Source organism: Podarcis vaucheri (assembly GCF_965113315.1).
Source record: "Podarcis vaucheri genome assembly, chromosome: 4".
NCBI lineage: Eukaryota > Metazoa > Chordata > Lepidosauria > Squamata > Lacertidae > Podarcis > Podarcis vaucheri.
The window spans coordinates 33,633,895-33,653,609 of record NC_138762.1 but is presented as its reverse complement, the minus strand read 5'-3'; the positions used below and the strand labels follow the sequence as shown (position 1 = coordinate 33,653,609).

General features: G+C 41.4%; 1 protein-coding gene across 1 annotated transcript in view; it reads right to left on the bottom strand.

Moving 5' to 3' along the window:
* The window catches only part of LSAMP (limbic system associated membrane protein), a gene marked incomplete at its 5' end in the record, with an annotated part of 349,538 nt that overhangs the window by 142,109 nt on the left and 187,714 nt on the right, over positions 1-19,715 (bottom strand). Inside the window, one exon of the mRNA XM_082221195.1 lies at positions 14,785-14,910. Within this exon, the coding sequence (XP_082077321.1) occupies positions 14,785-14,910 (126 nt within the window). The remainder of the gene's footprint in view (positions 1-14,784; positions 14,911-19,715) is intronic.

Here is a 19,715-nt window from a genome sequence, read left to right as displayed (position 1 = left end):
GTCTCCACTGTGCCTCATTCCCAAAAGAAAACATGAACCCTGGGTAAGCGCCTGCAAGCCCTGGAATCTCGCTCGGAATTTGGGGTGGTGTGTAATAATTTAAGCAATTGCAAAAGTATGAGCATAAGAAGAGACTTTCTGGATCAGGCTAATAGCCCACCCAGCATCCTGTTTTCACAGGTGCCCATGGGAAACCTGCAAGCAGGATTCAAGCGCAACATCACTCTCCTCTCCTGTGGTTTCCAGCAACTGATATTCAGAAGCATTCCTGCCTTCAACGGTGGAGGCAGATTATAGCCATCATGGCTGGTAGACTTTGATAGCCTTCTCCTCCATGAATTTATCAAAACCTCTTTGAAAGTCTGTTGGGCCATACATAACTATGCAATATCGTGTATAGGACGATATTATTTCCTTAGAAATAATAGTCATAAATTGTGGATTGTCTTATACATGATTGGTGACAGCAGGCAGCAGGAGATTGAATGTGTGATTGGTCGCTGCGGCAAGGCCTGCTGCATGTGATTTGCTCAACAACTCTGGGAAATCTCCCCCCCTCCAAAAAAAAGTTCAACTACTTTGTGCAATTCCCCCCACCCCATTTTTTTTTGTTGCGGTCCAAAAAATAGGGGTCGTCTTATAAATGAGAGCATGTTATACACGGAACAATACGATACTTTTATGTGTCCTGAATCCTCCAACATTCAGCTTCATTGGATGTCCTCAGATTATGAGGAAGAAAAAAATCTCCATCCATTTTCTCCATGCCATGCATATTTTTTTCCATTTCAGATTCCTCACCACTCCTGCATGTCCTGTCTAGTTCACATAGTTTGTGTTAGGCATCCAGGTTGTTGTGTGGGCAACAGAAGGCTGTGTCAAAGATTCTGATCTGTTGATTGTATGCTCCTAGATTTGGCCTGAGAGTTGCTTCCCCAACAGCATGTGGAAACTGAGTGCTAGGGTGGATTCCTTAGCTATCTTGGCTATAGACAAAAGGTCTATACTCTGGTCTATACTCTGGTCTATACAAAAGGCCTGTGGTCTTCTTTTTCCTGATTGCTGTGGATAAGCAGTATGAATGCAGTCTTATCTCCTGGTTGTCAAAAGACCTCTTGTGCTCATTCATTGACCTTTCCTTTGCTCAGAGTTGGAGATGAAGAAGGAATTTGTTTGGTGCCCTTAAGATACTGGAACTCCCAATAGGATTTCACACATCTCCAGATTTTGCAATGCAGTTTTGATGCATGGAAATATGGATTTTATGGTTTAAATGTGTACAAAATACATATTTTATGGGAAAGCAGACTGAAAAGCATTGGAAAATATCTATTTTGGGAAAGCGTATATAAACATGAATACAAATAATGCTTACATTTTTCATATATGCTTTGTAATTTCTTTTAAAAAAATAATTTTTATTAAAGGTTTTCTTCAGTAACAAAAGTTTTCAATTCACAGAGTTCTTTCTAAAGATCAGTTACATTCAACGTGAGACACTACTGTTATAGGCAGTATGAGGTTGGGGGAGAAGAAAGGTGGGGAGAGAGAGCGGGGGAGAAAGAAGGGGGATAGTAAACTTCCATTCTTTTACATAGTGTATGTGAGGGGCTTTTGTGTCAGCGTTGCATGGATAGGTTCCTCATCTATAATTTTATTAGTTTTCATTGGCACTGAGAGAGATTGGGGAGACCAGGGCATGGCTGGATGCATTCAGTTGATGGCAGTGAGTTTTATTTGTGTGTGAGAGAGGGAGGGGTTAGAAGCAACTCCAGAACTGGTCCTATTATATATTTTACAAGCCAACAATGTACATTCACACTACAAAGAATTCATAAGCCACCTACTCTCAGCAGCTAGGAGCATCATTACTAGACACTGGAGGGACCTGTCAGGAGTGAACGTAGACCACTGGTACCAAGCTGTATAGGAAACATTCTCAACTAGAATAACTAACCAACAAATCAAAATTAGCATGGGGAGAAACAAAAGAGGATGCCTTCACCCCGGTGTGGCTCCCCTTTACTACGTACGCAGCCCAACAAAACAACAACATAACCCTCCCTATGACAGCATGCAAATCGATATGGCTAATTTCATATATTCTTTTTAAAAGTCCATGTAAAACAGGATGGAGCAGATGGTTGGCTGAATGCCAATGAAAATGAAATGGGACAGAATTAGGCTGATCTCTCTATCCCTAATAACTATCTTCTTTGCACCTTGAACTTTATTCCTATCCTTGCTGCTCCGTCACCTTTTTTCTTCAACAGGTACAGATGGATTTCCTAGCATTGACCCACCGGCTTGAAATGACATGTCCATCTGCTTTATCCATCTTACATCTCATTTATCTCTGGGTAGATGCCTTTGGCTTCAGTTAGGACTATTCCTCCTGTTTAGACTCTCTAGTTGGATTGGAAGGAACACTATCCAAGCAAAAAATGCCCTCATCTTTCAAAAGAAAAGAAAAGAAAATCCCATGCGCTGGTCTGCATTTACATCGGCAGACAACAGCAATGCTCTGGACCTCCATAAGTATTTGATAAGGGATAAGCACAAGGCACATACTGTGATGTGCTGAACACAAAGCTTTCTTATCATCCAATGCATCTGTTTGCTTTTCTTCCTTCTTGTCTGAACTTCTAGCTTGCCTGCCTTTCCTTGGCTGGTGTCCCAGGCAGAAAACTCAGGACAAGGAATTGATTTTTGTCAAACGCCCAGAAAAACAAATACAGAAGAGGTGAGAGTCTTGCCTCCAGGACCCTTTTGCCTTTCCTGACTACTCTCCCATGAATCTGCTCAATAGCAGAATAATTGAAATCACTCTTGATCAATAGATTAGCCTTTCCAAGGTCCCCATTACCTGTATTAACAACGGATCTTAAGTGTGCTGCTCCCTATGAATGCTGTGGCCAAAATGAACCTTTTCCAGCTCCCGTGTTCCTGGCCTTTAATCCTCTGAGGTGGCAAATCTGTCTCTGAGCTTGAGATTAGAGAAGGGGCTTCACATGATTAAATAATTCTGCACATGCAAAAAATAAAAATAAAAAATCCTCCCACATAGACTATAACTCTTATCCTTGACATCCAGTTTTCTATATGAATAGAGAGTTGTTTTCTTTTCTTTTTTCTTTAATGCAGAGCCTGAAGTGGTACAGGCCCTTCCATCAGAAGTCAAAGAGAAAAATAACTACCAAACTTTTAGAAGACATCTGAAGGCAGCCCTGTTTAGGGAAGCTTTTAATGTTTAATAGGTTATTGCATTTTAGTGTTTTGTTGGAAGCCGCCCAGAGTGGCTGGGGAATAAATAATTATTATTATTATTATTATTATTATTATTATTATTATTATTATTATTATTATTATTAAATGTCAGTGAGAACTAGGCTTTTAACATAAGGCATGCCCACACAACAAAATGGTGTTTACTGGAGAGGGGAGGGATTGAGACCATCATTCCCACCCCCTTGTTGGAAGTGCAACAGCAGAGATCATTCAATATGCCTTCAGCAGGAGGTTGATGCCCTTGCCGTACCAGGTGGACAGAGCTAGAGCAAGTGTGAGGAACCAGTGACCACCCAGCCAGTGTTGGACTCTAACTCCCATCCACCCCAGGCAGCATGGCCAATGGCTAGGGAATTGTGGTCCAGCAAATATCTGGAGGGTCATATGTTCTCCACCCTTGTGCAAGAGGAACTGCATAGGACAGAGCCACAGAAGGTGCATGTCACTACTAACATCTAGAAGAGCCAAAGTAAGTGAATTTCTTGCGGCTCTGGTGGAAGCTGATAGAAACAGGAGCATCTAGCACTGGTGGGACAGAGATGGCCAAACATTGATGCGAACCCTCTTTGGGTGCTGCTGCTGCCAGATAGACATATTTTCAAAGAGCAGAGAAACTTGAAAGTGATTCTGATATATTCTTTCTATGCCCCCATCCAAACCACTGCAGTTGGAAGTAAAAATGTGAGTCTGGTAAATTCCTCGATTGCATGCTAGCACTGTCACTCAAAGAACTACATCCCTTTCTCTGCTTTCCTCCATCTCTCCGCTGTCATTTCCCATTAATTAATGGAAAGCATCCCATTTCCTCTGAACATGCTACTTGGGTTAGTTGCTTGGGTCATCTAATACTACCTTGCTCTGCAAGTGCCTTCTGTCTGAACCATTGCCTGTCCCCAGCATGTGCCACAACAAGGGCCGGATTGTGATCTAATATATCTGATTTATATGCCTCATAACCCCAGACCCATTTCTGTAAATGCATCATTTGTTGATGTTATGCTTTATGGTAATGGCCTCCAGAATTGTTTATTGGCATATCTGGGGTCTGCAGTTTTATTTCTTTTACCAAACAGTCTTGCAGAATCATTCAATAAGCCAGACCTGCTGAAATAGCTAACTCATACGGACTTTGCCCCATGTAAAAAAGGTTGTGCGAATGAGCCCGAAATCGAACAGGCATGAAGTGATTTTCTGATCAAGGTCTCAGTAACAGAAACAAAAGCGCAGTTCATCTCTCTGGGCTCCTGCAAGCTGCCCTATGTGACAAATAAAGTTCTATTTCTCATTAGTTTCATATAACAGACTGTAGCATCCTGAAATGAGGGCATATTTAAGAGCACAGTTTAGAGAGGGATTGGGAAGCCTGTGAGTCATAAATCAGAACACTGCCTTAGTTCTCCAATAGGAAGGGAATTAATCTTTCTGTCTTTCCTCTCCTTCTGCACCTCAGAGACTTCAGAGTCCAGCTCAATTATTTCTGAATCCTGTATGTGTTTCAACCAAAAAAAAAACCACACCAAAAAACCTTCCTGCCAGCATGTTTTCTAGCCAACATTGAACCTAGCAGGCAAATGTTGGGTCGTTTTTCGACTCAGGGTGCTGCTGCTCATGGTAATGGGGAGAACTTGTAATGGGGAGAAGCATACAGAAGCTTTCAAGGACTTCCTGGGTACCGTCAGGAAGGCATGCATAGGGGTGTTTGACAGGGCAAGGCTGAAAGTGCCTTTTCTGGTGCCTGGGATGGGTGTGGGAGGGGGAACCCTAGAAAGAACTAGTCCCTGCTTTGATACAGGGAAAACGAATCAGAGACTCAGGAGGGGGAAAATGAACTAAAAATGAGATGAAATATTTTTTTTAAAACCTCGCTTTTTAAGAAAGCATGCCTGAGGCTGCTATCCTAAACTTTTCCTTCTTATTATAACAACTCATCTTCCCCTACCTGCTGAGAAAAGAAAGCCTGCCAGGTTCAAGCAGAAGAGGATACATGTTACGGATATGGGAGGGAACAAAGTCTTTCCATTTCATTTTTATGGGAAGCCCGTTGAATTATGCTTAAATTGGAGCAGTTAAATACAGAGGACACATTTTCCTTTCTTAATTTGCCCCCTACTTCTTTATATAGCATATATGAATGTGTTTTATATTCGTTGTAAAAAAATCTTGGCCATAAGAGAGGGTACTAGCATAGGATCTGTTACCCTAAATATACAAAGCACTGCTGAAGAAGTGGATATTTTATATGCCTTTATAATTGCTTCGGTTGGCAGGCAGAAGAGGATGTCATCTCAGTACATGCTATCACTCCTTTGTGGCTGCATGCACACTTTTTATAATAGAATCAATGGAGAATGAGTGCTTGCTTTTTCTACATAGTCCACACACAATCTAGATTTATTGCGCTTTTTTTACCCCCAAAAACACTTACTGAGAAACTAGTTTCATTCTGAAAATACAAGCTCATTGCAGATTTATTATGCAGTACCCTGCAATGTGTCCATCAGAAAACAGACATAGGTGGCCCCAGCAATGGGAGCTGTATGAACACCTGCCCAGTTGTGGATATGCATACACCAAGAGCACAATCACCACTTCCTTCTTCCTTCACTTGAGGCGTGTGCAGGAAGGGAAACACTGTCAGTAACTGAAACATGGGGAGTGTTTTCAAATGCATAACAACTAACCACACCCACCCTTGTGGACAGCAGGCTCTGTGATCAATCTTTATTGAAAGCAGTATATTGAAGACATGAATGAACGATTCGAGGTTGAGAAAACTACTTTTTTGAACTACAAATGAGTATGTGCTTACACAGCCTCCGTGTGTGTATGTTGATGCATATGTGCATTTGGTAAGTAGAATTGGAGAGGCTGTTCCCATGCTCAACCTACAAAGATTCAGTGTTCTGCTTGCTCAGAACCAATACACATGCAATGTGCATGCATGGAGCCTCTAAAATTAAGCAGGGCGCCCAAATAGGCAGATGAGCCTACATGTGCATAATTTGTACATGCATTTGTACAGACAGCACATTGAACATGTGTAAGTAAGGAACTAGGCTTCTTGCCTCCCCCTATGCATATTTAGTAGTCACACGTTGCACGTTCTCAAAGGTCCCTAGTCCCTCAGTTTGTAAAGGCTGTTCTTCCTGTGTAATTCAAAGTCCCTGCTGGAGAATCTAGTGCCAGTATTTTTGTACCATGCATGAAGGTTAGCTAGTCCCACAATTCGGGTGAATGAATGATGTCTTCCTGGGCAGATATCCATTGCTAGAGAGAGCTTTTTGTCTCTAATCACATGGTTCTGGATAAACCAACCGGCACAGCAGGAGCAGAAGTGAAAGGATTCAGAGCAGCTAGGAAGAAAACCAGGAGGAGACCAGAGTAATTGCCTGTGCAAGCAGCCCTGACCTTCTGACAGCACAGATTTGAACTACAGTGAAAATCAGTATCGGAGAAGACTGAGCACTTGCTAACCAAATTTCCATTATTGGTGCTAAAGTTTTTTCACTGTAAAGAGAGGTTTTGAGGATACTAGTTAGGCTTGTTTTCTCTCTTTAAAAATATACAAAAACCTTTAGAATGAAAATACATAATCATGGACAGTACAATCCCATCACAGATGCTACATAGTATCCCCCCTGTGACGGAGTAGGGGGTGGGGGTCATCTTCAGGAACCATTTAGAAGTGGTGATGAATGCATGAGGGCTGCACCCTTTTAAAAAACTTTAAGGACATCTCTCATCCCAATTATGTGAATGCAATTATAATTAAGATAGGAAATTTGCTTTTAAAAACAGACATTGACAGGGCAGTAATTAAATGTTTTGCTCCATTTCTTTTCTTCTGTTTTCTTATTTATGGAAGCTTTTAAATTTACTTCATAAATTCATCTCGTCTCAAAATAAATTATGCATTTATCTAAGAAATTTTTATTTGTTTTTGAAAAAGTGCACAAACTTCATGCTTTGTTGTTTAAAAAAACATGAGGAAGTGCTAAATTTCTATATAATGTGTATTAATTTTGCCCCATACCCCAATAATGAAGCCTTTTGCATGTGCACCCTGCATTTTTTAGATCCATATGTTTAGCCACAAGGGTCAGAAAATTGTTTTTAATTAGTATTTTTTTAATGGAACCGGATTTTCACAAGGGTTCTCATTAAATATTGTGTGACTCATTTAACAACGCATCAGCTATATATGGAGTTGCCTATGGACCATCAGTCCTCAAACTGAATGAATATTATACATGTGACGTGTATCACCAGGGATTTTCTAGTCTTTAGTGATGGGAAAGGGTGTACACTGTTTGCAAGCATATTCAGTGTCTCAAAAGGAGAAGAAAAACAACAACACACGTGTGTTGTAGTCTTAAGTCCTATTAAACAATACTGAAACCAGTGGGTTTAAACAACCCATAACTTAGTTAGGAACAAATGCTCTGCACAAATAGGATCTCTGGTTCAACCCTGACACAGACCGCTCTCCCTACTAGGTGTCAAATGCATACCCTTACCAAGGGAATGTTTGTAAAAACAATTCAAAAGATGTGACAATCAATGTAATCTGAAAAGCACTAGCTACTATGATAAAGACCAGCAATATAAAATCATAATATCCACACTTACTGAGAGCCTAAAAATTCCAAAATCTTTAAATATGGTATCAAATATAACTGTATCATCAAGCAAAAGATATAGGAAATGTATCATCAAGCAAAAGATATAGGAAATGTTGCCTTCTATAAATGTACACCATACAAGTGCATCTAACCCAATGCAACAAAAAACAAAACCTATGTATGCTCCTTATTAATGCCTGCTGGTAAAATCCCTCATGCTGTATGTGTGTTACCCAACAGGGCATATAGACCCTGCCTGATGCTTTGAAGGTTGACTGACAGAGTACTGTCAGAATATGGGATGAAGAAGAGTTTGGATTTGATATCCCGCTTTATCACTACCCTAAGGAGTCTCAAAGCAGCTAACATTCTCCTTTCCCTTCCTCCCCCACAACAAACACTCTGTGAGGTGAGTGGGGCTGAGAGACTTCAAAGAAGTGTGACTAGCCCAAGGTCACCCAGCAGCTGTATGTGGAGGAGCGGAGACACGAACCCAGTTCACCAGATTACGAGACAACTGCTCTTAACCACTACACCACACTGGATATTAGTATCATATCTACAAAACTGCACACCAGATTACAGTGGCAGCTTTTAAGGCTCAGGTATACTTAACTGTTTCCTCTGGTCCCAAAAGCAGCTCTATGAGTTGAAGCAACTTCATCAGAGGCAACTCGTTACCAACCACGATTAAAAAGCTTGTGAAGAGAGGACTTTGAGCAAAGGCATCACCATCAAGTATGTGGAAGCAAATTAACTACATCAAATTACTAGGAAGAGGTAGGGATAAGCAGCACCACTTGAAACAGCTGGACAAAGTCAGAAATGGATTCTTTCAACTCTGTAGTCTATGCTGGACCTTTGCATTGCCTGGGGACATCTCAGGTTAATACTAAGCCTTATGGGGGAGTCCAGGGTATGGGAAAGCATAACTTTTAGTTTTCTCTGAATGCAATGTAAAGTCGAAGAACTGATTTTTTCCCTCTGCAAGAGCAAAAAAGAAAAAGAGACAAGCCCCCTCAAGCTACTTTTGTCCCAGTGAATTGAATTGCCTAATCGAAGTGTCATATTGAGTTCTGAACACTCACAGACTCAAATGCTGTGCTAAACTCAAACTAGATAACTAGAGTAACCCTTTTTCAATGAAGGTGCCCTGAATTTCTCTTTGCTTTTACAGATGACTCGTTACCTGCAAATACGAGATTTGGCCTGGACTGGACCATAACTCTTACCACATTAGGGGAGAATTTATTTTTTCTACAGTGTAATACCTAATGGACCCAAAAAGAATAAATGCTGAGTAAAAGTTTAGGTTTTCTTCCCAACAATCTGTTTATGGAGCATTCACCCTAATTTATTTGCACAAAGTTTGTGGGGAGGTTGTATTAAGTCCATTGTTTATTGAGCGTACACACACACACACACACACACACACACCAGCATTGCTATGTGGATATGTATTTTATCTAGATGGGATTAGGGAATTATTACTGTTGAAAAAGAGATGGATCAATTATATTTGATAAGTCAAGTTAGACAGGTTTGATTTGCACTGAATTGCTTGTCCCAGACAGTTGGGTACAGCGTTTGTCCTATTACTGGTATTGCATGGAATGGAATTGGGAAAGTAAATGATGGGAATGGAATCTTCCAGCTAACTATTTTATTGTAGGTAAACATATGGAGTGGCTCTGATTTCTGTTATGGTTCATACATAGCATATGTATGACATTTTCACATTACATCTCATGCTAGTGAGCCTGAATGCCTCCCATGGTAGATATTGATATGGCCTTTATCTAGACATTTAATATATTGCTTAGAACACTTTCTCACAGTATCTTCTTTGCACAAATGAGCATTTTCACCACAAGCCATTGCCTCATGCAGGAGAAGCATCTGGTCCCTAGCATGGGAATGGCCCAGGCTAACTGTCACAGGGCAGTGGAACTACTTAGCTGACTTTCTGCTACAAATAGTGATTCAAGAAAGCACACAGGGAGCTAATTGGGGCAAATGCTGAACATGTCATCTCGGCCCAGCAACTTAGAAACTACTCCATTTAAAAACAAAAAAGATAAGGAACTTGTAATGGAAGTGTCAATAAGTTGCAGAGCATGCAAACGCATAATGAAAATATAGGTGCAAATTAATAGCTGAGGAAACCCCATCTGTTAAACAATATTCATAATATATATCCAGTCACTTAGAAAGAGGTAACACTAGAATATGTGCACAGGAAGAATGAGGCTACTGTTGACAAAGCACCCCTTCTATCCATAATTTGACTGTCACAGTAAGAAATTGGATATGGTGCCTATTCTTTCCTCCCCCACAGCTAACTAAAAGAATTTCATACGGATTTAAGGTCATGATAGAACAACTTTTTGTTTGACCCATAGAAATGTACAGCTGGAAGGGACTCCAATGGTCATCTAGTCTAAACACCTGAAATTCAGGAATGCCTCAGGCAAAACAGGTTTTTTTTTAAACTGAAGTTCAACTGAAGATAGATGCATCTAATTATCTCTCCCCCCCCCCAAACCCCCAACAACCACTAGAAAGGAGCCTCCAATTTCACTCCCATATCTTCTCAACATTCAGTGTATTTTTATTTTTTTTTACATTTCTGGCAGTGAAGTTGTCTTTCCTCAAACTTGTCGGCTCCTGAACCCTGGCAAGTGCTGCCTACTGCCCACCCTTATTACAAGACTGATCCACAGAGGAAAGTTCTGCCGTTTGAGCTACAGAAATATTCACGGCTTGGTTAGCTTTGGTAATCACTGTGCCCAACATGGAATCCCTGAACGTGCTACAAAAGGTGGTCATCCAAGCTTTGAAGCTCACCATCCCAGAATATGAAGAGGGCAATGACTGTGCTGAGTAGGTGCGGTTGTTTTTCTTCTCTGCTTGCTCATCCCAAACCAATCTGTTTACCGTACAAAAGTGGCAGAACAGTCATGAAGAATGAATCAGGGGCTGATGTCATTCTGAGAAATGGCATTTCAGCTTTCATTACCAGAATACCTCCCAGAATTAAAGCTGATTTGCATTGATATTTGCCATCTGAATTATTAAAGGGCTTCTTTCCCCATACCTCAGCTCCTCTCCCTTTACCCCAGGCTTCTGTGCTACAGTCGACAGCAACTGTGACAATTTAACCATCTCACCAGGGAGGAAGCCTGCTTGCTACAGGCAGCTTATGGGCTTAGAGGAACTGGTGGCTGATGTGAGAAAAAAATATGTCTGGTATATTTTGCATATCTGGTAAAAGAAAAGACAAGGGGGGGGAGCAATTCCCCCTACTTTTGTTGCGGGGGGGGGGGAAAATGTAAATATGCCTTTACTTTCTCCTATCTATCTTCCAATTAATGGCAGAATAAAAGCACCATTTAGTATAGAAGTGAAGCACTGGGAGTCTCCTAATCATCTAGGGTTGAACTGTACTTTATAATTCTAAAAAGAAGCAATGAACACCTGCACCTCAGCTGTGGTTTTATTTTAAGTAGTTGAATGTTTTGTGAAGGGACTGACTATCTGACATTCAGAGTTTGATCCTGATTTGGTGCTGGGACTTAAACTCACTGGAATTCACTATAGTCCTGTTATTTTTATTTTGTTTGTATTATCCTTAGACATCAGTGCAATAAGCCACATGCTTCATTCACAGACCAATTATAAAGGTCATTGCTAACATAGAATAACTAAATATTGGCAAATGAGTTTAGCAGATACGAAGGGGTGGTCATCCAGAAATATACAGAAATATACCCAAGTAGAAAAAAGGGTTACTTTGCAGGAAACTTTAGAAATGATGAAGGCTCCAGGATAGATTTTCAAAGCAATGAGCATCCATTTAACTCCTGTAATACACACCAATGATCCGTACACAATGTGGAATGACTTCCGCGGTAACATTAGAAGAGATGTCTGAATGTTGCAAGACTAATATTCCAAGGAGGAAGAAAATAAAATGCTGTGGGAGAGCAGCCCTTTGGAGCAAAATTAGGTCTTGGAAGTTAGCAGATTGCAAGCATATAACTTAATTAAGGGGGGTGGGAAACAGAACACATTTCCAATCATACCTCAGGAGCTGGCACAGTTGCACCTAGTACTGGCAACGGCAGACGGGAACGGCTGGTTACTTCAGAATTCAGTGGAGGAAACATTCTCTCTGCCTTGCTTTGCTCACATTTCTTTCGTTGGCTTGCTTCCCTTCTTCCACCCCATTTATTCTTGGCAGCATTTCCCTCCCTTGCTTATTATATAGCTTGTTTCAATGGGATAGGACCAGGCCTTTTGGATTATTATCATTTTGCTGCTGCTGCTACTACTACTACTTCTGAAAGCCAGCGTAATGTAATGAATGGCTAGCGTGTCAGAGCAGGGCTGGGGAGACCCCAGTTTCAAACCACCACTGAATCTTGAAATTCACAGGGTGATCTTGAGCCTGTCCCTTTCTCTCAGCGTAACCTACTTCACACAGTTGTTGTGAGGGTTTAAAGGACAGAACATACCATGCATGATGCCTTAATCTTGAACAAAAGGTGGGATAGAAATGTAACACTGTCACTAGTATTACTTAGGGGTAGTAGTAATGTTAGTAGCATTGGTAGGGGTAGTAGCTGCCTTATCTTGAGTTAAGCCACTGTTCCACCTAGTTCAGTACTGTCTTCACTGATTGGCAGTGACTCTTCAGGGTTTTAGTCGGGATCTCTCTGAGCCCTATTTGGAGATGTTGGGGATTAAAACTGGGGCATTCTGCATGAGGACTGTAAATATATTAGTTGATTTCAAAAACTGCTCTTCTAAGATGTTTCATATGGAATAATCTTTGCTTCATTCTTTGCTTCTTTGGTGGGGTGATTTTTTTTTAAAGAGTGGAAAGGGCCCTTTAATAGTTGCAAGACAGGCAAAAGTACAGCTGGTGCAGTTTCTTCCTGCATGCATGCCATGCAAAATCAGAGAGGCTTTCCCAGAAACCCTGTTTACCTTAGTCCTATGTATAAACAGCAAGGTTGGCTCACAATTTGACAATCCCCTCTCTGATTTAAGGGTGACTAAACTAAAATTAATCTCCAACTTTTCCATTCCCATCCATTTCCCTCCTAATTTCCGATCCGTGCCTGCTGTTTAATTTCACAGTATTTCTTGCTCTGTAAATTTCTCCTATGACAGCATTAATCTCCTCTAACACCTTGGCTCATATTGTCAAATTTCTTATTCTTAAAAAGACAGAAGTCAGAAGACACAGTCTGGGTTTCATTTTGTGTTTTTCGCTAATCTGAATAAGAGCGGAATCCATTTCTAAAGGAAATGGCACCTAAAGAGTGAATTGTGAGTCTGTCCGGGGTAATTGCTGAATTAAAATTGATTCTCTCCAACATCTGCTGGGATCATCAGCATTGATAACATGTGGGAGCTAGAGTAGGCACCGTCAGAAGTTGAATTTGCACACGTCTTGCTACATTCTTTGAAAAATTGTAAATCTTCTTGCTAAAGCTTAATAGGATGCAAATATGTATGAAAATTACATTCCTTGAAGATGGAAGGAAATTACTGGTACAGGTCAAGGAAAAAACCACACCTTGTAATGTAAAAGACAGTTATTTACAAATAGGTTCATACTGTCCCCAAAAAAGAACATTTTGGAGAGTCAGATCTATAACTATCATTTACCTGAGAATTCAGAAGTAATTGTACTGGTGTTCAGCAAGGAACCTGTGGCCTTCCTGATATTGTTGGACTACAACTCCCCAGCCAGCATGCCATGTTCAATAGCTGAGGATGATGGGAGTTGTTGTTCAGCAACTTCTGGAGGAACATAGGTTCCCTATCCCTCATCTGTGGAAAATTTCACTGGGCACAGTTAGAATCTGCATTGCCATTTTATGATAAGGCTAAAATATGCCATATGTATGTGTGTGGGTGTGTTATAATATAGATGAAAACACTGTGGAATCATCTTGGGGTCACTTCACACTTTACATTTTTAGGTGTGCACATAAGGTTTTGTCTTGCTAAGCATCGTTCTGAAAACAGCTGATTGAAAACACATGCATCATACAGAAATATTCGTCAGAAACTGGCTGTGCCTTCACATAGAGTGCATATTTGATAATGAACCTGGTTTTGTTGCTGACTGATGTGTGATGCAGCACTTAGTCTGGAAGGCTTCAGTGTCAAGAAGCTCTTAGTATTGCCATAAGCATGTTCTTTTTCTGTCTAAGATAAATGCTAAAAGGATAAATAATCAGAAAGCAACCTCCCTATTCTGATTGCCCTGTGGGTCAAGCTAATGACAGTGCCCTTTCCAAGACAACCAACATTAAAGTATCAAAGGAACAATTAAATGGTCAATGGGCCTGGCTGGTTTCTCACTCATTGAATTCCTACTAGCATCTCTTCTTTTGTAACACAAAACGGGGGGTGGGGGTGGGGGGAGCCAACCTGTTTTCTTCTATGACCTATCTGCAAAAATAGTCTATAGAGAGACTTAAGACTGCAGGTAAGAAATGACTATTGGCACCATACTAGAAGCCAATTTTGTGATTTTGAAAGGCTCACTTTGAACTCATTATTAGAAGGGCAAGGCCTTTTCACTTTGTCTGCAGCTAGTGATAGGTTCCCTTATTGCTATATTGTATTTGCAATGACAAAGACCACATCTATTAGATGAAAACAGCTGCTAGCAGCAAGCAGAATGTCCTAGTGTTGACTGGCACAGTCTGATGTAGAAAAAACACACCCATCAACACTTTGTTGATCCAATGAGCTTACCTTTTCCTGGCTGTTTTTACACTGAAACTTCCTCTGCTAGTGTGCAAAACAGGAAACAATAAGAAGCACATAGATATAGACCAAGGCTACCTACCTGTAGGGGTGAGGTGTCTCCAAGTGATAACAGGTTCAGGGCGCCCATTTGCCATACACACCAGGGTCACGTTACTGCCTTCATTCACAGTGACATCTGATGAGATGTTGGAGATCTTTGGTGGAACTACAGAAACAAAAAGGTTGGTTGGTTTTGGCTCAGCTTTTCAACTTCAGAGCAGCTCTACCCTATAGTTGGGTTACTGTGTGCCCTTCCTAATCCCCTCATTCTAAGAGTCAAATAAAAATAACATATTAAAGGCAAATATTCAGGTGCTACTCTCACTGATATACATTGCTGTTGTGCAACCCAACTCTCCGTACTCAGGAGTAACCCCACTGCTTTTTTTAATTATTTACTAAAACTCATTACACAGGTGATCAGAATACCACAGAGTAGGGACAGGAAGAGGCAGAGAGTAGGTAACTGACACTTTTTAGCTTTGGACACTGATGTCTTCAGGAAATACTTCAACAAAACTTAATGTATTCATTAATGATAAACCAAGACTGTGTTCAGTGGAGTTTGCTTTCTAATGCATCTGCATAGGAGTGCAGCCTTAGGGCCAAATTGCAAGTTATGGCAGCAGCCCATATTTCAAACCTAGGTAGCACAAAATATCTGCAAAGGAGAGGAATGCTCTGCCTCAAGTGGATATACACTGCACAGGAGAAACTGGACTCATAATATAGAATCATAGAATCATAGAATCATAGAATCATAGAGTTGGAAGAGACCACAAGGGCCATCGAGTCCAACCCCCTGCCAAGCAGGAAACACCATCAGAGCACTCCTGACATATGGTTGTCAAGCCTCTGCTTAAAGACCTCCAAAGTAGGAGACTCCACCACACTCCTTGGCAGCAAATTCCACTGTCGAACAGCTCTTACTGTCAGGAAGTTCTTCCGAATGTTTAGGTGGAATCTTCTTTCTTGTAGTTTGGATCCATTGCTCCGTGTCCGCTTCTCTGGAGCAGCAGAAAACAACCTTTCTCCCTCCTCTATGTGACATCCTTTTATATATTTGAACATGGCTATCATATCACCCCTTAACCTCCTCTTCTCCAGGCTAAACATGCCCAGCTCCCTTAGCCGTTCCTCATAAGGCATCGTTTCCAGGCCTTTGACCATTTTGGTTGCCCTCCTCTGGACACGTTCCAGTTTGTCAGTGTCCTTCTTGAATTGTGGTGCCCAGAACTGGACACAGTACTCCAGGTGTGGTCTGACCAGAGCAGAATACAGTGGCACTATTACTTCCCTTGATCTAGATGCTATACTCCTATTGATGCAGCCCAGAATTGCATTGGCTTTTTTAGCTGCCGCGTCACACTGTTGGCTCATGTCAAGTTTGTGGTCAACCAAGACTCCTAGATCCTTTTCACATGTACTGCTCTCAAGCCAGGTGTCACCCATCTTGTATTTGTGCCTCTCATTTTTTTTGCCCAAGTGCAACACTTTACATTTCTCCCTGTTAAAATTCATCTTGTTTGTTTTGGCCCAGTTCTCTAATCTGTCAAGGTCGTTTTGAAGTGTGATCCTGTCCTCTGGGGTGTTAGCCACCCCTCCCAGTTTGGTGTCATCTGCAAATTTGATCAGGATGCCCTTGAGTCCATCATCCAAGTCGTTGATAAAGATGTTGAATAAGACCGGGCCCAAGACAGAACCCTGTGGCACCCCACTAGTCACTCTTCTCCAGGATGAAGAGGAACCATTGATGAGCACCCTTTGGGTTCGGGCAGTCAGCCAGTTACAAATCCACTGAGTGGTAGCATAGTCAAGACCGCATTTTACCAGCTTCTTTACAAGAATATCATGGGGCACCTTGTCAAATGCCTTGCTGAAATCAAGGTAGGCTACATCCACTGCGTTCCCTTCATCTACCAGGCTTGTAATTCTGTCAAAAAACGAGATCAGGTTAGTCTGACATGACTTATTTTTCAGAAATCCATGCTGACTATTGGTGATCACAGCATTCCTTTCTAGGTGCTCACAGACTGTTTGCTTAATGATCTGTTCCAGAATCTTCCCTGGTATTGATGTCAGACTGACTGGGCGGTAATTATTTGGGTCCTCTCTTTTCCCCTTTTTGAAAATAGGGACAACATTTGCCCTCCTCCAGTCTGCCGGGACTTCGCCTGTTCTCCAGGAATTCTCAAAGATGACTGCCAGTGGTTCTGAGATCTGCAGTTTTTCCGCAGCAGCCCATCTGGGCCAGCCACTTTAGCTTACTTCACTGTAGTCAGGTGGGGGAAGCATAGGAAGCTGTAGCTCTTTGGGATTTGAGATAGGAGACATTCCCAGTCCTGTTTGGAGATGTTGGGGATTGGACTGGGGAACATCTGCATGTAAAGCAGGCACTCTACCACTGAGTTGTGTCTATTCCCTAAAGGGCTTATAGCAGGAGGCAGGGACAGGATCCAGCACTCTGACAGGCAGATTCACCCCTCCAAATCACCTTCCCCACTCCTTCACTTCTGCCAAGCTCAACCCATGTTCTAAGTCTATGGGTCTGCAGTTTTAACATATACTGTCATAGCGCTCCCCAACAAGTCTGAAGTAAAAGTGCCTGTACCCTTGAATGTGAGAAAGCATTTACTCAGGGGATTTACTAATCTCTTTGTATAGCATACAGTTTCCATTTGAAGGTAAGGTTGCAGTGTCTTCTTCGGCATGGCAGGAAGCTGAATTTGCTGTGAAATTCCCCCTACGATGCATATTTTTGCTTCGGAATCTGTGCTTTCACTTCAAAGAGTCCTTGTGATTCTGTAAATAATCCTGGAAATGTGAACTGAGTGCAAACCAATGCAGTGTGTCATGCCAGGGCTATATTTAGCTGTGGAAGTACAGCTGAGTAAAGAAAATGTATACAATATTTGCTTGGCTCTTTTGATTTTGCTAGAGCCATGAGTCAGCTTCCAGAGCACCAAGCAGGAACTCAGGAGCACAGAGGGAATCAAATAGCTTTGATTCACGAAGGAGGCTAAAATAACCACAAGGCTGAGTCACCTTAAGCGGTGGCTTCTTAGGTGAAAATCGTGCTCTTGTCCATTTGGTTTGCTGACTGGAAGCCTTTCAGCTGCTGTTTCCACCTCGAGCAGGGGCGGCCAATTTTCCCCTCAAGTCAATAAAGAGATAGGGTGGCTAAAGTGATGGTCGCCAACTTGGATGGCTTTAAAAGAAGTTCAGACAAATTCAAGGAGAACAAGGCTATTGACAGCTAACAGCCACTATGGCTATGTTCTACCTCAACTGTAGGAGGCATTATGTCTCTGAATAGCAGGTGCTGGAAATTGCAGATGGGCAGAGTGTTGGTTTAGCTTGCAAGCTCACCTAATGTGACAACAGGATGCTGGACTATATGGGCCATTGACCTGATCCATCAGGCTCCTATTATGTTCTTAAGCAACTCAAGCAGATCTAAAAAGGAAGGGCCTGGGGAAACAACAGGAGTTGATACGAAGCTGAAGAAAAGAAGGTATGAGGAGAAAGCTGAAAATTAGGACTGCATGGAAGGAAATGGGCAGCTTGGAGAACTAGGCCAAGGCAACATAGGTTTGTAAGGCTTGAAGTACATGGGAATTCTGTCCATTATAGCTTAGCGTGCCGCTGAAACTAGCAACAAAAGGCTGTGAGAGCCAACAGAAAGAGTGATTGTGTGGGCTGAATTTCACATACTGTGATCAGAAACACAAATCAGCCAGTTCTTTTGCATCACACTGTTTCGAAAGTCTGGGGGAAGGGTTGGTTATCTCCTAATCAAATCAGGAGAGCCACTGAGAGTCATTTCTTCATATACAGTGGTATCTCAGTTTAAGAACAGTCTGGTTTAAGAACGATTTGGTTTACAAACTCCGCAAAACTGGAAATAGTGTCTTGATTTGAGTACTTTACCTCAGTCTAAGAAGGTAATCTGAATGGTGGAAGGGCACCAGTGGCGGGAGGCCTCATTAGGAAAAGTGTGCCTCAGATTAAGAACGGTTTTGGTTTGAGAACGGACTTCCGGAACAGATTAAGTTTGTAAACCAAGGTACCACTGTATTGCATATATTCTGTAGTCAACCTACTTTTTGAAAGTCAGCTTCTATATGGTTTATTCCAACTGCATAGATACCAACAAAACATAGTCCTATTGGGAGCTGGTTTCAGAATGCAAGGCTTTGTTGAAGACCTGTCATTTGCAAGTGGCAGGGCAGCCCTCCCTGTTTCACTGCCTGGAGAAAACTGAAGCATTTGGCAGAGTGACCAGATTGACAATTAATAAAACTAAACCAGAATTGTTGTGTCTGAACTGATTTACAAGATGAATTAAGAAAGAAGCTAGACTTTATGATCTGCCCACAATATATTAAATATCTTGGAATTGATATAACAAAAACCTGGGAAAAACGTTATAAAGCTAATTTTCTGCCATTAATAAGAAATATTAAGAACGATTTCAAAAACTGGTCTAGGCAGACATTATCATGGATGGGAACAGTGTCCTAGGTGAAAATGATAGTTCTACCATTTTTTTTTAAAGTTTTGTTTCAGACTATACCCATTTGTATTCTGACATAGAATTATTTTTTTTAAGTAGCAAAAGATGATAGCTGTACCTCATTTACAAAGTTATCATGCCACAGCATGATAACTTTGTAAATAAGGTACAGCAAGACACACACACACACCTTGAGACTGTTGATAGATCACAGCTAATTGTAATCTGGGTCTTCTACCCCAGTGTACAAAGTTTGCTATCATTTTTTGCTGTTTTCCTTCAAAGCAATATTATTGTGAGTGACTTTTCCCCTTTGACCCTTGCCTTTAACCCCCTCCCCGAAATGGAACTTCACTCCCAAGAAAGTATTTGTATAAAAATGGGGCTTTCCTCCTCAACAACTTTGACCTGAACCCCAAAAAAGTTGGGGGTAGATCATTGCCAGATTTTAATTC